General features: G+C 43.1%; 1 protein-coding gene across 2 annotated transcripts in view; it reads right to left on the bottom strand.

The window, feature by feature from the left end:
* The window catches only part of LOC117519059 (cadherin-2-like), a 294,157-nt gene that overhangs the window by 54,632 nt on the left and 218,005 nt on the right, over positions 1 to 21,520 (bottom strand). For both annotated transcript variants that reach the window (XR_004563157.1, XM_034180364.1), the window contains exons 13-14: positions 15,153 to 15,386; positions 8,219 to 8,358 (exon numbers count right to left, since the gene is read on the bottom strand). Coding sequence is in view for 1 of the 2 variants with exons in the window: in XM_034180364.1 (XP_034036255.1) it covers positions 8,219 to 8,358; positions 15,153 to 15,386 (374 nt within the window). In the remaining variant the exon portion in view is untranslated. The remainder of the gene's footprint in view (positions 1 to 8,218; positions 8,359 to 15,152; positions 15,387 to 21,520) is intronic.

The raw sequence follows: 21,520 nt of genomic DNA, 5'->3' as shown, positions 1-21,520 counted from the left end.
GGTTTAACAAATGATTAGCTGGTTAATCAGAATAAGAATGCAGAGATACTACCTCAGTCTTAGGCGATATCTCGGCACTGAGGTGGAGACGCCGTCCTCCTGATATACCTTGGTGCAGAGTAGAAACAGCTGTGTCCAATAATGGGTGACAGCTGTCACCCTGGCTGCTCATCTCAGGTGGCGACGCCCTCTGGTGCCTGGAGCCCGCACTCCAGGCAGGGCGCCCTCTGGTGGTGGTGGGCCAGCAGTACCTCCTCTTCAGCGGCCCACACAACACACATGCCTGGGCTACGGCGCTCTGGGAGCAAAACTCACGGCTCCTAACGACATATACTGGGTTTGTGAGGGAGTTTAAACAAGTGTTTGATCATCCCAATAGAGGCAAGACCGCTTCGACTGTGCTGCTGTCTATGAGACAGGGACGTCGGAGTGCAGCCGAGTACGCAGTCGACTTCCGCATCACGGCTGCGAGGTCCGGCTGGAATAACGTTGGACTCCACGCCGCCTTCGTAAATGAACTATCTCCGGTCCTGAAGGAGCACCTGCTGGCTAAGGATGAGCCGCGGGATTTTGACGGGCTTGTTGACCTGGTTATACGGTTAGACAACCGGTTAGAAGAACACCGTCGGGAGCAGGGCGAAGGGCGTGGCCGGGCAGGAGCCGTCCCTCTTCCTTCCGGGTCTGAAAGGGTGCCGCCGTCTCCACGCTCCACAGTCAGAGAGCTCCGTGGAGCCACAGCTACCCCTCCTGACGAAGCTATGGACACGAGCAGGGCCCAAAGTAAAATCACATGACAGACAATGGAGGCTGGCTCGCGGGGAGTGTTTTTTCTGTGGCTCTGATGAGCACATACAAAGAAACTGCCCCAAACGGTTAAACTACAACGCCCGCCCTTAAAGACTGGGTTAAGGGTGGGCCATAACATCCATGCGGGAAAAGCCCGTAGATCAGCACGCATCCCAGTGATGATCCTTTGTGGGGATCTTACCCTTCATGCCCCAGCACTGGTGGACACGGGGTCTGAAGGGAATCTGCTCGACAGCACATGGGCCAGGGAGGTAGGGCTCCCTCTAGTGGCACTACCTTCCCCATTGAAGGTACGGGCACTAGATGGCACCCTTCTCTCATTAATCACACATCAGACACAACCAGTGACATTGGTGGTGTCTGGAAATCACAGGGAGGAGATTGTGTTTTATATAACACCTTCTACCTCCCGAGTGATTTTGGGGTTTCCATGGATATTAAAGCACAATACCCGGATTGATTGGCCGTCTGCAGTAGTGACGCAGTGGAGCGACACCTGCCACCGGGAATGTTTAGGATCCTCGGTTCCACCCGGTGTGACAGCTAATGAGGAGGTTAAAGTCCCCCCCAATCTGTCCGCGGTGCCTGAGGAGTACCATGATCTTGCTGACGTCTTCAGCAAAGATCTGGCACTCGCTCTTCCCCCGCACCGTCCATACGATTGTGTCATTGATTTGATCCCAGGCGTTGAATACCTGTCCAGCAGGCTGTACAACCTCTCTCGTCCTGAGCGAGAATCAATGGAGACCTACATCCGGGACTCCTTAGCTGCCGGGTTGATCCGGAACTCCACCTCCCCGATGGGTGCAGGTTTCTTTTTTGTGGGCAAGAAAGACAGCGGACTCCGTCCATGCATAGACTACAGAGGGCTGAACGAAGTCACGGTTCATAATCGATACCCGCTGCCTCTGTTAGATTCTGTGTTCACGCCCCTGCATGGAGTCCAAATTTTCACCAAATTGGATCTTAGAAATGCGTACCACCTGGTTCGGATCCGGAAGGGAGACGAATGGAAGACAGCATTTAACACCCCGTTAGGTCACTTTGAGTACCTGGTCATGCCGTTCGGCCTCACCAATGCGCCCGCGACGTTCCAGGCATTGGTTAATGACGTCTTGCGGGACTTCCTGCACCGGTTCGTCTTCGTATACCTGGACGACATCCTCATCTTCTCCCCGGATCCTGAGACCCATGTCCAGCATGTACATCAGGTCCTGCAGCAGTTGTTGGAGAACTGGCTGTTTGTGAAGGGTGAGACGTGTGAGTTCCACCGCACTTCTTTGTCTTTCCTGGGGTTCATCATCTCCTCCAACTCCGTCGCACCCGATCCGGCCAAGGTTGCGGCGGTGAAGGATTGGCCCCAACCGACAAGCCGTAGGAAGCTGCAACAGTTCCTCGGCTTTGCAAATTTCTACCGGAGGTTTATTAGGGGTTATAGCCAGGTAGTTAGCCCCCTGACAGCCCTGACCTCCACTAAAGTCCCCTTCACCTGGTCGGAACGGTGCGAAGCCGCATTTAGGGAGTTGAAACGTCGGTTCTCGTCTGCACCCGTTCTGGTGCAGCCCGATCCCAAACGCCAGTTTGTTGTTGAAGTGGATACCTCTGACTCAGGGATAGGAGCCGTGCTGTCCCAGAGCGGAGAGTCCGACAAGGTTCTCCATCCATGTGCCTATTTTTCCCGCAGGTTGACTCCGGCGGAGCGGAACTATGACGTCGGCAATCGGGAACTTCTTGCGGTGAAAGAAGCTCTTGAAGAGTGGAGACACCTGTTGGAGGGAGCTGCGGTACCATTTATGGTTTTCACGGACCATCGGAACCTGGAGTACATTCGGACCGCCAAGCGTCTGAACCCCAGGCAAGCCTGCTGGTCACTGTTCTTCGGGCGATTTGACTTCCGGATTACCTACCGTCCCGGGACTAAGAACCATCGATCTGACGCCCTGTCCCGGGTCCATGAAGAGGAGGTCAAGGTCGAGCTGTCAGATCCACTGGAACCTATCATCCCCGAGTCCACTATCGTGGCAGCCCTCACCTGGGACGTGGAGAAGACCGTCCGGGAGGCCCTGGCACGGAACCCAGACCCGGGGACCGGCCCAAGGAACAGACTCTACGTCCCACCGAAAGCCAGAGCTGCTGTCCTGGACTTCTGTCACGGGTCCAAGCTCTCCTGTCACCCAGGGGTGCGAAGAACCGTGGCAGTGGTCAGGCAGCGCTTCTGGTGGGCGTCTATGGAAGCCGACATCCGGGAGTATGTCCAGGCCTGCACCACCTGCACCAGGGGAAAGGCAGACCACCAATGGGCACAGCGTCTCCTCCAACCGTTACCTGTGCCCCACCGCCCCTAGTCCCACATCGGCCTGGATTTTGTCACGGGCCTCCTGCTGTCCCAGGGCATGACCACCATCCTCACGATAGTGGACCGGTTCTCCAAGGCGGCCCACTTCGTGGCCCTCCCGAAGCTCCCGACGGCCCAGGAGACTGCAGACCTCCTGGTCCACCACGTCGTGCGTCTGCATGGGATTCCATCCAATGTCGTCTCTGACCATGGTCCCCAGTTCTCCTCGCAGGTCTGGAGGAGTTTCTGTAGAGAACTGGGGACCACCATGAGCCTCTCGTCCGGGTACCATCCCCAGACCAACGGACAGGTAGAGCGGGCCAACCAGGAATTGGAACAGGCCCTTCGCTGTGTGACCTCAGCGCACCCGATGGCCTGGAGCACCCATCTGGCCTGGATCGAGTACGCACACAACAGTCAAGTCTCGTCTGCCACCGGCCTCTCCCCGTTTGAGGTGTGTTTGGGTACCAGCCCCCATTGTTTCCACTTGTGGAGGGAGTGGTCGGGGTGCCCTCGGTCCAGGCCCATCTGAGGCAGTGCCGTCGGGTGTGGCGCTCTGCCCGCTCTGCCCTGCTCAAAGCCCGGACGAGGGCCAAGGCCCATGCAGACCGCCGGCGGTCCCCGGCCCCTGCATACCAGCCCGGGCAGGAGGTTTGGCTGTCGACTAATGACATTCCATTACAGGTGGACTCACAAAAACTGAAGGATCGGTACATCGGCCCCTTCCCCATCATTAAGGTCCTCAGTCCTGCCGCGGTGAAGCTGAGGCTGCCAGCTTCACTGCGGATACATCCAGTCTTTCATGTCCCTCAGATCAAGCCTCACCACACCTCATCCCTCTGTGCCCCCGGACCAGCGCCGCCTCCTGCCCGGATCATCATCGGGGAGCCTGCGTGGACAGTTCGCCGGCTCCTGGACATCCGTCGTAAGGGCCGGGGGTTCAGTATCTAGTGGACTGGGAGGGTTATGGACCCGAAGAGCGCTCCTGGGTGAAGAGGAGCTTCATCCTGGACCCGGCCCTCCTGGCCGACTTCTACATCCGTCACCCGGACAAGCCTGGTCAGGCGCCAGGAGGCGCCCGTTGAGGGGGGGGGTCCTGTTGTGTGGGCCGCTGAAGAGGAGGTACTGCTGGCCCACCACCAGAGGACGTCCTGCCTGAAGTGCGGGCTTCAGGCACGTGAGGGCGCCGGAGCACCAGGAGTGGCAGCTGTCACTCATCAACAACGCCAGCTGTCACTCATCACCATCATCCACACCACCATAAGAGCCGGGCAGCATCTTCACCTCACTGCCGAGAAATCGTCTACCGACAAGTAAACGTCTCAGCCTTTTGGTGTCATACAGTGGTAGCGTTTTTACTTCTGTGCTGACTGACATAATTCTGAGTTTGCAGACTCTGTTTAAGTGTGACTTCAGGATCTGTACAAGCTCCGTGTGCATTGTGATTGAGAGGTGGAGGTGCTTTCCACCTTTATGTTGAACTGTTTGCTGGGTGTTCACGCACCCACCATCACCTGTCTGTTGTTCCTGCCAGCAGTACCCGATCTGACAGCAGGAGGCAGTGGCCACCTGGGGACCCAGTGCTTGGTGGCTCCAGGATTGCTTCAGGTCCAGTGGAGTGGAAGGCATGTGGGATCCGGCTCTTTTCTGGACGGGCGTCTCCTATCCTCGAGCCTGCTCACACATCACCGTAACTTATTTGACTGTTGATCTCAATTGTGTTGTCTGTTGCTCTGTTGTGCACATTCACAACATTAAATTGTTATATTTGGCTTATTCCATTGTCCGTTCATTTGCGCCCCCTGTTGTGGGTCCGTGTTCCTACACGTTTCACAACACGATAAAAGGAATTAAATATTATAAGTTGTGGTGGTGTTTTATGATGTGTGGTTTTTATTTTTTTTCCCCACGCCAGCAACGCCTGCAGACAAAGGGAGGGCGTGTCCCCCTGCAACCTGCAGCCGTTCAGATATCTGTGCTCACAAGTTACAGCTGGGGAACACCTGTAGTGGCTGGTAGAATATGACATTGCATAACTACACCATGAAGCGGGGCCATCAGCTTGCTGTCCTCATCCTGGAATAAATTAAATAAAACATATTACTTGACTGCCACGTTAGCGCACCACAACACTGGTGAATATTGTACCATGTTGAGAATCACTGCAAGGCATGTGTCACTGCAGGATTTCCCCACATTGTAATAATTAAAACACATATCACATTTGCACCGCGGAACACTGTGCACTGGACACGCCATGCTGGCTGATGCGTTCATGATACAAGAGCCGGCTCTTCATGGGATGAGAGCCGTTGTCTTCATGAGAGGACCGCATCAGGCAATTCATGTAAAACATAACAGGGAGAACAGTAATCCACGTCATTTTATTAGTTCCTGGTGTACGTATAGGCGGACACTAACTCCGTTCTTTATAACAGTAATTAAGTAATTTTTTCAATTTTTTGCTCCGCTGCTGAGTGCGCGACTTTCCATGTGCTCACATTGTGTTCGTGCGCGCGAACACGAGCATGCACGAAACCACCGTGTGTCCCTCCTGTCAGCAAGTGGAATGTTTCGCAGTTCCCCATTTCATTTATATTTTGCAGATTTTCTTCCAGTTTCTGTGTTATTTGTGTTATGTGTGAAGGGGTCCTAACTGAGGTAAGACTCCAAATTTGATACATAAAAAGAGTATGATATAACGCAGAATTGTTGGATTAAATATTATCACATCACCTTGACAACCAAGACAAATGGGTCATTCAATTATAGCCATTAACACATGGAAAATCCTCATTTGCATAATGTCATCTACATCATGTTACTGTCAACTAGATGCAAAGTTTTGTGTTGCCCATACAATATGTTTATTTTTTAAATGAATGGAGGGATCCATACCATGCCTGTGCTTTTCTGCTGGGGGGAAGAGGGTCTACTGCCACAGGGTAGAATGCATCTGTTTTTATCAGTTCTTTAGTTTTTGGTGGTCTTCACCACCAAATTTGTGTCTGTAGCATGGCCCAAACAGAGGGTCACCCCTTTGAGTCTGGTCTGCTTGAGGTTTCTTCCTCAGAGGGAGTTTTTCCTTACCACTGCTGCTCTGGGGGTTAGTAAGGTTAGACCTTGTGTGAAGCACCTTGAGGCAACTCTGTTGTCATTTGACACGATATGAATGAAAATAAATTGAAATTGAATTGAAATTGTCTTTGGCACAATGCTCCAACACAGCACCCAACCACACCTCAATTTAACACCACCATGCCCATAGGTTCTGTAAATCACAAGTGCACTTGTGATTAAAAGAATGTGGGTTGCGGGGATAAAACATGTCAAATGCAGTGGCTGGAAAGATGGCATGGCACTGCACTGGTTTGGACTGCACTTACAACAGGTGGAAGACAGGGCCCCCAAATATGGTGGCTTGATCAAACAAGTGTGTAGCAGCACGATTTGACTACTTACAATAGTAAGACCCTTCGGCTGCTCCCTTGTTTAAACTCAAGGTCGCCACTGCAAATCTGAGGTGGATCTGCATGTTGATTTGGCACAGGTTTTACACCGGATGCCCTTCTTGACTCAACTCCACATTACATGGAGAAATGTGGCAGAGATGGGGTTTGAACCAAGAACCTTCCACACTGAAATCAAGTGCACTTACCACTTGGACCACTACTACATTTGTGCATTTGACTACTTACAATAAACTGTCTTAATTTGATTGTTGAAAAAACTCACCTGGCAGCATGCCAGATAGAAGCTTCTACTGTTCCCATAAAAAAGAAAAGTGCTTAGTGCCCCTTCATACATAGTGTGAATATGTACAGCTCAGGGTGACTCACGGCAGTAGAGCTCGTATGACTGCACCACGAAACATCGTGCCGATGGGCAGGCGTGCACAATGTTGGTGCAACAGTTTGTGCACGCGATGGTGTCTTTTGAGCAGGAACATGTAGACCTGTTGGGGGGGGGGGGTGCGCAAAACACATGCGCACGTTGTGGGGAGAGCTAACACTCTGGCACGCTACATGTGCACTTGGCAACTTTACAGTCGTGGGGCTCTTAGACAAATTTCACATCCAGCTCGACAGTGATTGTCTGCTGACTGTTGTTGTGTTAATAGTGTGAATGACCACACATTTTGTGCCAAGTGCCAAGCGAGCAGTGTCAGATGTTCGTGTGTGTCACCTGGAATTTGGCGGCACCAGCTCGCACAGCGCACACTTTGTCTTTCAGCTGCTGGTGTGCGCAAATAGTTGTAGCAACAGGTGTACGAGGCAGCTACGATCTTACACGTTTTGCACACGATTCCTGCTTCATGCGCACTTTATGCGCAAATCAACCAAATTTGCACTATGTGTGAAGGGCCCCTTAGCCTGGGAAGAAAAGAGTTTCAATCTGATTTCAACAAGTCTGAAACCTGACCCGATATTGTGCGTTGCTGGTTGTTCCAGTGTCCAGTAGTGTCAAACAGCTGCACACATTTCTTTTTTGCCTTCAACATTTTTCAGTGTTGCTTCTTTGGATACTCATGAAACAACAGCAACACTGTAGAAGTGATCAGAAGAATAACAACCTTAGCAAATTTGCCTACTAGTGTCCTAATGCAGTTTAAAATGACCATTGTCTGTAGAGACAGGTGGATTTTAGACCTGGATGCACACTGCTTTCCCAGGCAGAGTTGGGTGAAGCAGACATTAAGCTTTACTCCCTTGACAGATTGAGGTGATACATTTGGCCAGTTTCAGGGGAAAAATAAATTATGGTATTATAAACATACTAAACACGAGGATTAACAATGGATCAAAAAATTTTGCCGTTTGAGCAGGTTTTTTAAAAAAATATCTGCAGTGCTCATTCATTTCCCCTCTATCTTCAACCAGTGTCATCAGCGATCACTGCTCAGTGTAAACTCATACAGTATGTAATAGCTCTCTGGATAGAAAAAAATTCCTTGAGGCAGAAAATTGGCCTTAATGATTTTTATTACATAACTACTCGAGGTAATCAAAGAAATATGTTAGCCATACTGCACTGTGTGTGGGTGTTTTTTTTTTTTGTTGTTTGTTTGTTTTTCACCTGGTCCTCCTCTCCACCTCCCTCTTCATCGTATTTGAGGATGTTGTCTCGGACATCGTCTTCTGGGTCGATGAGGAGCTGTTTGGCCTGGCGCTCTTTATCTCTCCTCTTCATCCACATCACAAACAGTAACACGAGTACTGCAGGGAAAGTTCAATAAATGGAAGAAGGAGAAAGAAAATGACAGTTATTTTACAAATCATTGCCTCCACTGGATTTTTCATGTTTTCCACAGTGCCTTCACAGACTACAGTCTGATTCCCACAAAACATTCTCACTCTTGATTCATTAAAGTTTTATGGTTGGTCAGTGTTCCTTTAAATCACTGTGTGAAAAGTCAGGAAGCCCCTTCCAGTTATTTAGTCTCACACAGCAAAAGACTTTTATTTTATTACTTCAGCATCATTTCACTCTGAAAAGGTGATGGTCTAGTGGTTAAGCGTAAGGCTTGAGACCAGTGGATCTTTGGTTCAAACCCCATCCTGACCGGAAAATCACTAAGGGCCCTTGGCAAGGTCCTTAATCCCCACGTTGTTCCCGGTGTGTAGTGAGCGCCTTGCATGGCAGCACCCAGACATTGTTGTGTGGGTGTGTTTGTGTGAATGGGTGAATGTGAGGCATAATTGTAAAGCGCTTTGAGCGTCTGATGCAGATAGAAGAGCGCTATATAAATGCAGTCCATTTGCAACTATCTGCTTGAGTACCATGTCACCAGAGAACATTAATCTACATCTAGGTTATGGTTCACGTTTCCCCATGTGTCACAAAACAACACAAAGGGGCTACCAAACTCATTACATCTTCAGGTTCAGTCAACAAACAAATCAAAAGCGGTTTTATATCAAAATGCAGCAAGTTGGGCGTGAGAATGTTTTGGAATCATGAGAATGAAAATAAAGCTGCTGGAATGGCCCAGCCAATCAGCTGACTTGAATCCAATAGAAAATCTATGGAAAGAACTAAAGATCAGAGTTCATAGAAGAGGTCCACAGAACCTTTATGTGGAAGAATGGACCAAAAATCACACCTGAGCATTGCATGCGACTAGTTTCATCATACAGGTGGAGTCTTGAAGCTGTCATTACTAACAAAGGCTTTTGAACAAAGTATTAAACAAATTTCAGCCTGCGTGTTCAATACTTTTTCTCTGTGTCATTCTATTTTATTACACATAACTTAATTTCTGTACATAGCTGTTTTGGTTTCTTTTCATCTATTGATTACTTGGAACTGACATCTAGTGAACATTTTGTGTCAAAATATACAAAACTTCAAGACATATTTATTTAAGAAAGCTTTCTGTTACATTGTAGTACACCTTCTACTTTTTTTTTAAATTAATTTTATCTTGTATCTCTTTTTAATTAAGTCTGTACTGTAGCACTTTGAGATTGCTTAAATGTAAAGTGCATTATAAATAAATGTATTATTATTATTATTATTATTATTATTATGCACTGAGAAAAATGGTGGCCCGCTCTCTCTCTCTCTCTGTGTGTGTGTGTGTGTGTGTGTGTGTGTGTGTGTGTGTGTGTGTGTGTGTGTGTGTGTGTGTGTGTGTGTGTGTGTGTGTGTGTGTGTGTGTGCCTTTTGCATTCTGAGAAACCACCATTTCTCAAGGAAATGTGGAATTTTGACTCACTGGGTGCAATATTGAGAAATGTTTTTTTCTGAATGCAAACGATGGCGCCACACCCTACTTTTTCTATATGTGTGTGTGTGTGTGTGTCCCATATTATAATATGACTTTCTTGATTCACACTGCAACTCTTCACTTCTTACACACTGGTTATATCACAAACAACTAAACCATCTTATCAGGACAGTTATTTGACTGCCATTAATATAAAATCACTACACTGTTGTGTATCCTCTGGTATGAAGTTACAGTTCAATACCAAACAACAGCTAAATCCCCCTAATATGATCTCTGGGACTAATTAAGAAACGACAGAATGGTCCACCTCTTACTTTGTGACAGATGGTGTTTTTTAAACTCAGTCTGTGAATCTCTCCTTTTCATTTTATTAATCTGGGAGGATTTATTAGAGAGAAGAGCTCAGGGCGTGTGTGGTCCAAAATACATTAGCATGCTGAGTAGAATTTTACCTGCAGACAATTTCAAAGATTGAGAGAACATTTTGAAAAATGGCTTGGCAACATTGGTAACATATTTCTGTACAAGGCTGCCTGTAAGCAAACTCAGTCTATCAATACAACAACAGTCTGAGTCATCTTTTTAAAATAACACAAGTCTTCTGGCCTCATGTGACAATGCACTGTGGGCCAGCAACCTTTTACTTTTGTGAGTGTTCCTTCCTTTGCAACTGATTTCCTTCCTTCCTCACTTTCTGCTTTCTCGCCAGTGTTTTATCAACTTTGCAACTCTGTTTTCTTCCATTTTATCATAGATTTGGAGTTTCTGGACAACCTGATGCCTTCCAGTCCGTGTGTGGAGAGTAAATGGGCAGCCGAGCGGCGAGTGAAGTTGAGTAATGAGTGTTTTGAATAGTGCTGGGTTGGAAAGATGAGTCGCCGATTTTAATTTGATTCTCATTTTAATTCCCACAGATTTATTCATTCATCCAAAGATCTGATAATTTACGCTGCATTTTCTTGTCTATTGTTCCGGGTAAGAAAACAGTATTGTCTGCCATTTAATTCACACAATAGTTTTTTTTCCCTGTTCCTCATAACGTGCCATTCCCGTGGGACAGCGCACAAATGTTCCCTGGTGTCGAATGTGGGAGATCTTTTCCCATAGCCACGTGGGAAAAGTTCTCCTGCTGCAGGAGAACTTAAGAGAACTTCCCCCCAGCCGTGCTATTCTGCTGCAGGAGAAGTTCTCCTGCAGCGTGCCATGGAGCGAGCGCTGCAGGCACGGGTTATGTAAGGGAGACTGGGGCCATTCTCCCCTTGAAAAATTTTAAATTTATAACTCCCTGAAACACTATTGCCTGCATTTTGAGGGTCAAATTTTGTTTTGTAGTATTATGTTGCATAACTAGACAATCGGGTAACAGCTCAAAAATGGTTTTAATAACACTAACCCAAATCGATATTGGATCGAATCAAATCAAATCAAAATAAACAATTCTGAATCTTAAGAATCAGAATCAAAGCGTTTCTTGAAATTTGAATCAATACCCAGCCATAGTTTTGAACATGTCCAAAACACTAGTCACACGCTTGCAAGTGCTAGTAACCGTGTGGCTTTGGGTGATGTGTTTGTTGTGAGCAGTGAGACGTTTGTGGTGAGTTGGGTGGTGAGTGCTACATGTGCCTCCAAATGCCATGTATGTGCTGTCTGTATGACATCTGCTTTAGTAGTAGTAGTACAACCCCTGGCAATAATTATGGAATCACCGGTCTCGGAGGATGTTCATTCAGTTGTTTAATTTTGTAGAAAAAAAGCAGATCACAGACATGACACAAAACTAAAGTCATTTCAAATGGCAACTTTCTGGCTTAAAGAAACACTATAAGAAATAAGGAAAAAAAATTGTGGCAGTCAGTAACGGTTACTTTTTTAGACCAAGCAGAGGGAAAAAAATATGGACTCACTCAATTCTGAGGAATAAATTATGGAATCACCCTGTACATTTTCATCCCCAAAACTAACACCTGCATCAAATCAGATCTGCTTGTTAGTCTGCATCTAAAAAGGAGTGATCACACCTTGGAGAGCTGTTGCACCAAGTGGACTGACATGAATCATGGCTCCAACACGAGAGATGTCAATTGAAACAAAGGAGAAGATTATCAAACTCTTAAAAGAGGGTAAATCATCACGCAATGTTGCAAAAGATGTTGGTTGTTCACAGTCAGCTGTGTCTAAACTCTGGACCAAATATAAAACAACATGGGAAGGTTGTTAAAGGCAAACATACTGGTAGACCAAGGAAGACATCAAAGCGTCAAGACAGAAAACTTAAAGCAATATGTCTCAAAAATCAAAAATGCACAACAAAACAAATGAGGAACGAATGGGAGGAAACTGGAGTCAACGTCTGTGACCGAACTGTAAGAAACCACCTAAAGGAAATGGGATTTACATACAGAAAAGCTAAATGAAAGCCATCATTAACACCTAAACAGAAAAAAACAAAGTTACAATGGGCTAAGGAAAAGCAATTGTGGACTGTGGATGACTGGATGAAAGTCATATTCAGTGATGAATCTCGAATCTGCATTGGGCAAGGTGATGATGCTGGAACGTTTGTTTGGTGCTGTTCCAGTGAGATTTATAAAGATGACTGCCTGAAGAGAACATGTAAATTTCCACAGTCATTGATGATATGGGCTGCATGTCAGGTAAAGGCACTGGGGAGATAGCTGTCATTACATCATCAATAAATGCACAAGTTTACGTTGATATTTTGGACACTTTTCTTATCTAATGAGGAACGAATGGGAAGAAACTGGAGTCAACGTCTGTGACCATTGGAATCATTTTTCAAGATGATAATGCATCTTGCCATAGAGCAAAAACTGTGAAAACATTCCTTGCAAAAAGACACATAGGGTCAATGTCATGGCCTGCAAATCGTCCAGATCTTAATCCAATTTAAAATCTTTGGTGGAAGTTGAAGAAAATGGTCCATGACAAGGCTCCAACCTGCAAAGCTGATCTGGCAACAGCAATCAGAGAAAGTTGGAGCCAGATTGATGAAGAGTACTGTTTGTCACTCATTAAGTCCATGCCTCAGAGACTGCAAGCTGTTATTAAAGCCAGAGGTGGTGCAACAAAATACTAGTGATGTGTTGGAGTGTTCTTTTGTTTTTCATGATTCCATAATTTATTCCTCAGAATTGAGTGAGTCCATATTTTTTTCCCTCTGCTTGGTCTAAAAAAAAGTAACCGTTACTGACTGCCACAATTTTTTTTCCTGATTTCTTATAGTGTTTCTTAAAGACAGAAAGTTGCCATTTGAAGTGACTTTAGTTTTGTGTCATGTCTGTGATCTGCTTTTTTTCTACAAAATTAAACAACTGAATGAACATCCTCCGAGGCCGGTGATTCCATAATTTTTGCCAGGGGTTGTAGTAGTAGTAGTGACTGGCCACCAGGGAAGCAACGATGCATAATAATAATACAACCCCAATTCCAATGAAGTTGGGATGTTGTGTAAAATGTAAATAAAAACAGAATACAATAATTTGCAAATCCTCTTCAACCTATATTCAATTGAATGCACCACAAAGACAAGATATTTAATGTTCAAACTGATAAACCTTATTGTTTTTGTGCAAATATTTGCTCAATTTGAAATGGATGCCTGCAACACATTTCAAAAAAGTTGGAACCGGGCAACAAAGACTGGGAAAGTTGATGAATGCTCAAAGAACACCAAAATTGGAAATAGGTGAGTGTCATCATTGGGTATAAAAGGAGCACCCCCCAAAGGCTCAGCCACTCACAAGCAAAGATGGCGCAAGGATCACCACTTTGTGAACAACTGCATGAAAAAAATAGTCCAACAGTTTATGAACAATTTTTCTCAATGTTCAATTGCAAGGAATTTATGGATTCCATCATCTACAGTCCATAATATAATCAGAAGATTCAGAGAATCTGGAGAACTTGCTCCACATAAGCGGCAAGGTGGAAAACCAACATTGAATGCCCGTGACCTTCGATCCCTCAGGCGGCACTGCATTAAAAACCGATATCATTGTGTAAAGGATCTTACCATGTGGGTTCAGGAACACTTCAGAAAATCATTGCCATTTAACACAGTTCGTCGCTACATCTACAAGTGCAAGTTAAAACTCTACCATGCAAAGTGAAAGCATACATCAACAATATCCAGAAATGCCGCCGCCTTCTCTGGGCCTGAGCTCTTTTGAAATGGACAGACGCAAAGTGTAAAAGTGTGCTGTGGTCTGATGAGTCCACATTTCAAATTGCTTTTGGAAATCATGGATGTCGTGTCCTCCGGACAAAAGAGAAAATAGACTATCCAGACTGTTACCAGTGCAAAGTTCAAAAGCCAGCATCTGGGATGGTATGGGGGTGTGTTAGTGCCCATGGCATGGGCAACTTAGACATTTATACATTTCAAAATGAGCAAATATTTCCGCAAAAACAATAAAGATTATCAGTTTGAACATTAAATATCTTGTCTTTGTGGTGTATTCAATTGCATATAGGTTGAAGAGGATTTGCAAATCATTGTATTCTGTTTTTATTTACATTTTACACAATGTTCCAACTTCATTGGAATTGGGGTTGTAAATAAAACATATATATGATGTCAATTGTATGATTAAATGAAATCATTAATGTGTAATCTCATAGAAAACCACTTTCTTTGAGGATAGGGATGAGCTTACAGCACAGTAGTAGCTGTGGAAAAAAGAAATAAAATTTGCCAGAAGGCGCATGGAAGATTCAAACCTATATTTGATCTAACTGTTTTTAACAGTTTCTCCAATCACAGAAACAGAAGCTTATAATGCCTTCAGAGTTGTCTGGGTGTCTTTTCTCCCAAACACTTTTTTTTTAACACTAATGGTGTAGAACCTTGTGAAGTGTCAAGTGTTTTTTCATAGTTGAGCATGTAATTCTCTATTCTTTTAAAGAATTCTGACAGTTGTAAATGTTTAGTTTTAAATCAACTATGAAACTGTTACACTATATTAACACTGAAAAAGTTATGGTCAGAGTTAATTTCAACACTGGACACTTTATAATTAACTTTCACTGAAATTCTCCTGACTGGTTTTACTGTATTTCTGTTCACTGGTCAGGATCATGTACATGAATTTGGTGGTTTTTTTTGTGAGATATTGTAGAGTACAACTCTGTATTGCCTATATGTACATTACACAAAGAAATTCATCCACTGCATTAACTCTTCCTCATCACAATGTCAGCGCAATCTAACCAATTGTGCTACTTTTAGCAATAGGCTGTATTAGTCAGGCTCACCTAGCAGTATGATGATACAGATGAGGATGGCAATGATGGCTCCAGTGCCAAGTCCAGCAGCAATGATTCGCTCCATGTCCACACAGTCTCCATGGTGATCACACTGGCAAACCTTCACCCTCAGGTAGGATGTGTTGGACATGGGCAAGTTGCCAGAGTCTGTAATCATGATGGGAACCTCATAGATCCCACTGGCCAGGGAGCTGATCCGGAGATGGAGCTGCGCATAGTCACCTAGAAAGATATCAAGAGGGAGTTGTCAGCAGACAGAAGGGCAAAGCAAAGACAAGAATTACTGTATAGATTCATACATTCAGAAGCATTTGGAAAACTGGTTAACATATAAAATGTGTCACTGATACCTAGACACACAGTTGCAATGTGACTATTCAAAGGGATATTGGGTGGGCTCAAGACCGGAGGAATTTTTTTTAATTATTTCTAAATTTGATCAGTTTGGAGATTTTAAACATTATAGCATTTATTGTTTTTGAGTTAAGAAACTGAACAGCATGGACTCATTTCTATATCTATCTGTTCATTTAAGGCTCACATTATACAGGGCACATGTTGAGGCTTTTCCAAAGCCTACTAAGATTTAAAAAAAAAAAATGAGCATGGGTGGTGGCCAAGTGGTTAGTGTACTTGTTTTCAATGTGGAAGGTTCCTGGTTCAAACCCTGCCCATGCCACATTTGTCCATGTACTGTGCAGCTGTGGCAGGAAGGACATCCTGTGTAAAACATGCAGGGACTTTAGTAAAATATGGAATTCAAATTTGAACATCTGTAAATACTGGATTATTAACACTCATTAGAATGTAATTATAGGGTCACCAATTAATACTGGATTTATAAAAAGCAAGTATTTTCTATTTTGAAGCTGTTTCCATATTGACCACAGTTAGGTTGCACTCATGCATGGGTTATGAGTGCCACTGTGTTGATTAAGATATAATGTAAAATATACATTAAATGGGGTTTTCAAAGTTAAATTCAAATGACCTCAAAATCTGTACTCTGGATCAGATCCGGATCAAATTTTGTCAGACGATAAAGAATACCATCCTACATAACACTGTCAAATATGAATGAAATGTGATCTGTTTTAGCAGAGTTTAACATTTTTGAAAATTCATTCAAATGTTAAAGATGTTAAAGACCTTGAAAATTGAATCAGCTCTGGCCTATCAGGATATGAATCTTCTGTAAAAATTTCAGAATGATATCTGAAAAATTGTGGGCTCCGGGCTGTTCACAAACAAACAGGGGCCAAAATACTACTACTACTACTACTACTACTACTAATAATAATAATAATGAAAACATAAGTGATAATAGCATTATTCACAGAAAACCTCAGCACAGGGTAGGTATGTGCACTAGAACATGCATTGTTTATTTAATAATAGACAGCAAGCACTGCCTTCATTTTTTTCAAAAAAAAAAAAAAAATAGATGGGCCACAGATTAATTGGCCCTTTGCGAATCTGGCTCCATAAAAAAAATTGCTGACCTCTCAACTACAACATCATTCAGTTCATACAATTCTATTCCTTCACACTGGAGGCCAACCAGTTTTCAAGGGGCTTAAGTGGAGCATCTGCTGCAAATGTTGCTGGGGGAGGTTACTGTCTGTCTGCACACGCATTTTCAAAGCTGTCAACTACAACAGATATTCTTAAATAAAACCTGACAGTGGGTTCTAACCTAATGAAATCTGCAAGCAAAAGGGGAATGTCTATTTCTAAATGCCTTCTGTTTAAAAATCCAAAGGCCATGATTTTCCTTGAGGCACATATATAGGAAAAAAAAACAAAAAACATTGGAAACAGTTTCAACAACCAAGGAAATTTAAAAAACAAAGGATTTGTGAATAATTTGGAAGAACATTAGTTATTAAATCATACTCTACATGTTTATTCAGGGAACCTAGTAAATATATAATAAAACATGTTGGCTTTAGTCCTGTGTGCTCGGGCTCCTTGGCTGAACTGTTTGCTCAGTTCTTAAACAACAGACCTGTAGCTATCATGAAGCATTTTTTTTTTTCAATATTGTCTCATGGTATTCTGCTTTTACAGAGAGCTTTTTGAGAGATGTGCTTTACTCACTTTTAATTGCTTCATTTGTTTTTATTAATAATATTATTTCCATTATTTTCTGTATAATTGCATTCATGGATTTGGCAAGTACAACCGCAATTCTAATGAAGTTGGGACATTGTGTAATGTTATATTTAATGTTCAAACTGATAAAAAATGGCTCATTTTGAAATGGATGCCTGCAACACGTTTCAAAAAAGCAGTAGTATGTTTACCACTGTGTTACCTTTCCTTCTAACAACACTCAATAAGCATTTGGGAACTGAAGACATTAATTTTTGAAGATTTGTAGATGGAATTCTTTCCCATTCTTACTTGATGTACGACTTCAGTTGCTCAACAGTCCGGGGTCTCCATTGTCGTATTTTGCGTTTCATAATGGCAACAGGTCTGGACTGCAGGCAGGCCAGTCTAGTACCTGCACTCTTTTACTACGAAGCCACGCTGTTGTAACATGTGGAGAATGTGGCTTGGCATTATCTTGCTGAAATAAGCAGGGACGTCCCTGAAAAAGACGTTGCTTGAATGGCAGCATGTGCTTTTCCAAAACCTGGATGTACCTTTCAGCATTGATGGTATCATCACAGATGTGTAAGTTGCCCATGCCTTGGGGACTAACATCACAAATGCTGGATGGTCTTCTTCCTCTTTTATCTGGAGGAAACAACATCCATGATTTCCAAAAACAATTTGAAATGTGGACTCATCAGACCACAGCTCACTTTTCCACTTTCCGTCTGTCCATTTCAAATGAGCTCAGGCCCAGAGAAGGTGGCGGCATTTCTGTTGTTGATGTTTGGCTTTCGTTTTGCATGGTATAGTTTTAACTTGCACTTGTAGATGTAGCGGCGAACTGTGTTAACTGACAATGGTTTTCTGAAGTGTTCCTGAGCCCACGCGGTAAGATCCTTTACACAATGATGTTGGTTTTTAATGCAGTGCCGCCTGAGGGATCGAAGGTCACAGGCATTCAATGTTGGTTTTCGGCTTTGCCTCTTACATGTAGAAAGTTCTCCAGGTTCTCTGAATCTTCTGATTATATTATGGACTGTAGATGATGGAATCCCTAACTTCCTTGCAATTGAACATTGAGAAACATTGTTCTTAAGCTGTTAGACTATTTTTTCACACAGTTGTTCACAAAGTGGTAATCCTCGCCCCATCTTTGCTTGTGAATGGCTGAGCCTTTGCGGATCCTCCTTTTACACCCAATCATGACACTCACCTGTTTCCAGTTAGGTGTTCTTTGAGCATTTATCAACTTTCCCAGTCTTTTGCTGCCCCGTCCCAACTTTTTTAAATGTGTTGCAGCCATCCATTTCAAAATGAGCAAATATTTGCACAAAAACAATAAAGTTTATCAGTTTGAGCATTAAATATCTTGTCTTTGTGGTGTATTCAGTTGAATATAGGTTGAAGAGGATTTGCAAATCATTGTATTCTGTTTTTATTTACATTTTACACAACATCCCAACTTCATTGGAATTGGGGTTGTACTTTTATCCAAGTAAATTTACAGTAACAGTAAGGTGGGAAAAAGCTACAGTTCCACTTAAGTATTTTGTGTTTATTGAAAATAAACTATGTGTATGTATATGAGAAATGGCGACTGAGTAATCACTGAATGGGTGATGATTTAAGTGTCATCAGGGTAGTTTACTGTAACAACGACAGTGATAATTGTAAATCTACTACATACATGAAGTTGCCAATGGAACTAGACTATATACACGGTATAGAACGTCTTGTTGAATTTGCCCAATAGTATGTGTTTTTTTTTTAAACCCATGCTAACCAGTTGAACAGTGATTATCATCACCCTGCACCAGAAAACTGTCTGGAAAGAAGAACGGAAGTACATGTAAAAAAAAACAAACAAAACCACACATTTTAACATCACATCTCATTCCTGAAACATGATCATCATTCATGTATTTTATACGATGACCTCTCAATTGTCCCTGAACTTAGAGCTATGACCTTGACATGACCTACACTGGAGGATGGTCCATTGATTTTAGCTACAAAGATTCAATGAAGATACCATAGACAGACAGACATGTCCATCACAATGATGATTCTGGGATTCATCTTGTGCATCAAAGTTCACCATAAACTAATAATTTCATCCTTGTTATGTGCCCATTTTAATTTAGTAAGTTGCAAGATGAAAGACCTTAATGTTATTGTAATGTTTTTGAGCTTTTGTCTATACAAGTTGGCTGATCTGTTGTAGTCTTACACACCTCTCTGCAGCTTCTCTCCCCCTGCCATCCCCTCATTACCCCATCCCCGTAGAGATGGTGCCTGCTCCCAGACCACCAATAACCAGCAAAAATCTATTTAAGCATAAAAATTCAAAAAGAAAAAAATAATATAGCACCTTCAACTGCACCACAGACTAAAACAGTTAAATGTGGTCTATTAAACATTAGATCTCTCTCTTCTAAGTCCCTGTTAGTAAATGATATAATAATTGATCAACATATTGATTTATTCTGCCTTACAGAAACCTGGTTACAGCAGGATGAATATGTTAGTTTAAATGAGTCAACACCCCCGAGTCACACTAACTGCCAGAACGCTCGTAGCACGGGCCGAGGTGGAGGATTAGCAGCAATCTTCCATTCCAGCTTATTAATTAATCAAAAACCCAGACAGAGCTTTAATTCATTTGAAAGCTTGTCTCTTAGTCTTGTCCATCCAAATTGGAAGTCCCAAAAACCAGTTTTATTTGTTGTTATATATCGTCCACCTGGTCGTTAATGTGAGTTTCTCTGTGATTTTTCAGACCTTTTGTCTGACTTAGTGCTTAGCTCAGATAAGCTAATTATAGTGGGTGATTTTAACATCCACATAGATGCTGAGAATGACAGCCTCAACACTGCATTTTATCTATTGTTAGACTCGATTGGCTTTGCTCAAAATGTAAATGAGTCCACCCACCACTTTAATCATACCTTAGATCTTGTTCTGACTTATGGCATGGAAATTGAAGACTTAACAGTATTCCCTGAAAACCCCCTTCTGTCTGATCATTTCTTAATAACATTTACATTTACTCTGATGGACTACCCAGCAGTGGGGAATAAGTTTCATTACAGTAGAAGTCTTTCAGAAAGTTCTGTAACTAGGTTTAAGGATATGATTCCTTCTTTATGTTCTCCAATGCCATCAGTTCAGTTCAGTTCAGTTCAGTTTATTTGCCATTTGCAGTAAAACTACATTGGAAAAAACATTGCAAGAGCTTAGTGTGCATAAACATACATTTTAAAAACATGGACACAAAGACATAATAAATAATAAATGAATAAATAGATAACACTTGCCGCAATAAAAGCAATAAGAGCAATAAGAGATAATAAAAATAGTAAAGTGCTTGTCAGTCAGTGTGCACAGTTCAAAGCCATCACAGCTTGTGGAAAGAAGCTGTTTACATGGCAAGACGTGGTGCATTTAATAGAATGATAGCGTCTCCCAGAAGGAAGAAGCTCAAATATATTCTTAGCAGGATGGGTGGGGTCATTAATGATCAGTAATGCCCGCGAAAGAAGCCTGCTTTTAAAAATGTCCTCCAGGGCTGGCAGCTCACAGCCTACTACCCTGCGAGCAGAACGCACCACTCTGTTTAAAACTTTTTTTTCTTTACATGTAAGATTTCCAAACCATACAGAGATACAGTTTATAAGGAGACTTTCAACAGCACAGTGATAAAAAATTTAAAAGAATGTGCTTATTTAGAGTAAACTCCTTAAGTTTACGTAGAAAATAGAGCCGCTGTTTGGATTTTTTGGCAATAGCTTGAGTGTTAGCATGCCAGCTCAAATCATTAGAAAGGGTCACACCAAGAAATTTCACACTGTCAACCCTCTGTACCTCTGTGTTGTTAATAATAATAGGCAAGTGAACATTGCTTTTCCCAAAATCAATAATCAGTTCATTTGTTTTGGAAGTATTAAGAACTAAATGATTTTGTTCACTCCACTGGACTACATACTGAACCTCTGACCGATAGAGTCATCACCATCTGAATTAACAAGACCAATAATAGTAGTATCATCTGCATATTTGATGATCATATTATTGGGAAAAGACGCAACACAATCATATGTGTACAAAGTGTAGAGCAGAGGACTTAGAATACATCCTTGCGGAGAACCTGTATTCACAAGAAGTACATTTGAAAAACAGTTGTTAATTTTAACCCTCTGTGGTCTACCAGTTAAAAAGTTTAAAATCCACTTGCAAATGGCATCACATAAGCC

This window comes from Thalassophryne amazonica, chromosome 10, assembly GCF_902500255.1.
Source record: "Thalassophryne amazonica chromosome 10, fThaAma1.1, whole genome shotgun sequence".
Taxonomy (NCBI): domain Eukaryota; kingdom Metazoa; phylum Chordata; class Actinopteri; order Batrachoidiformes; family Batrachoididae; genus Thalassophryne; species Thalassophryne amazonica.
This window is presented reverse-complemented; position numbering and strand designations above follow the sequence as displayed.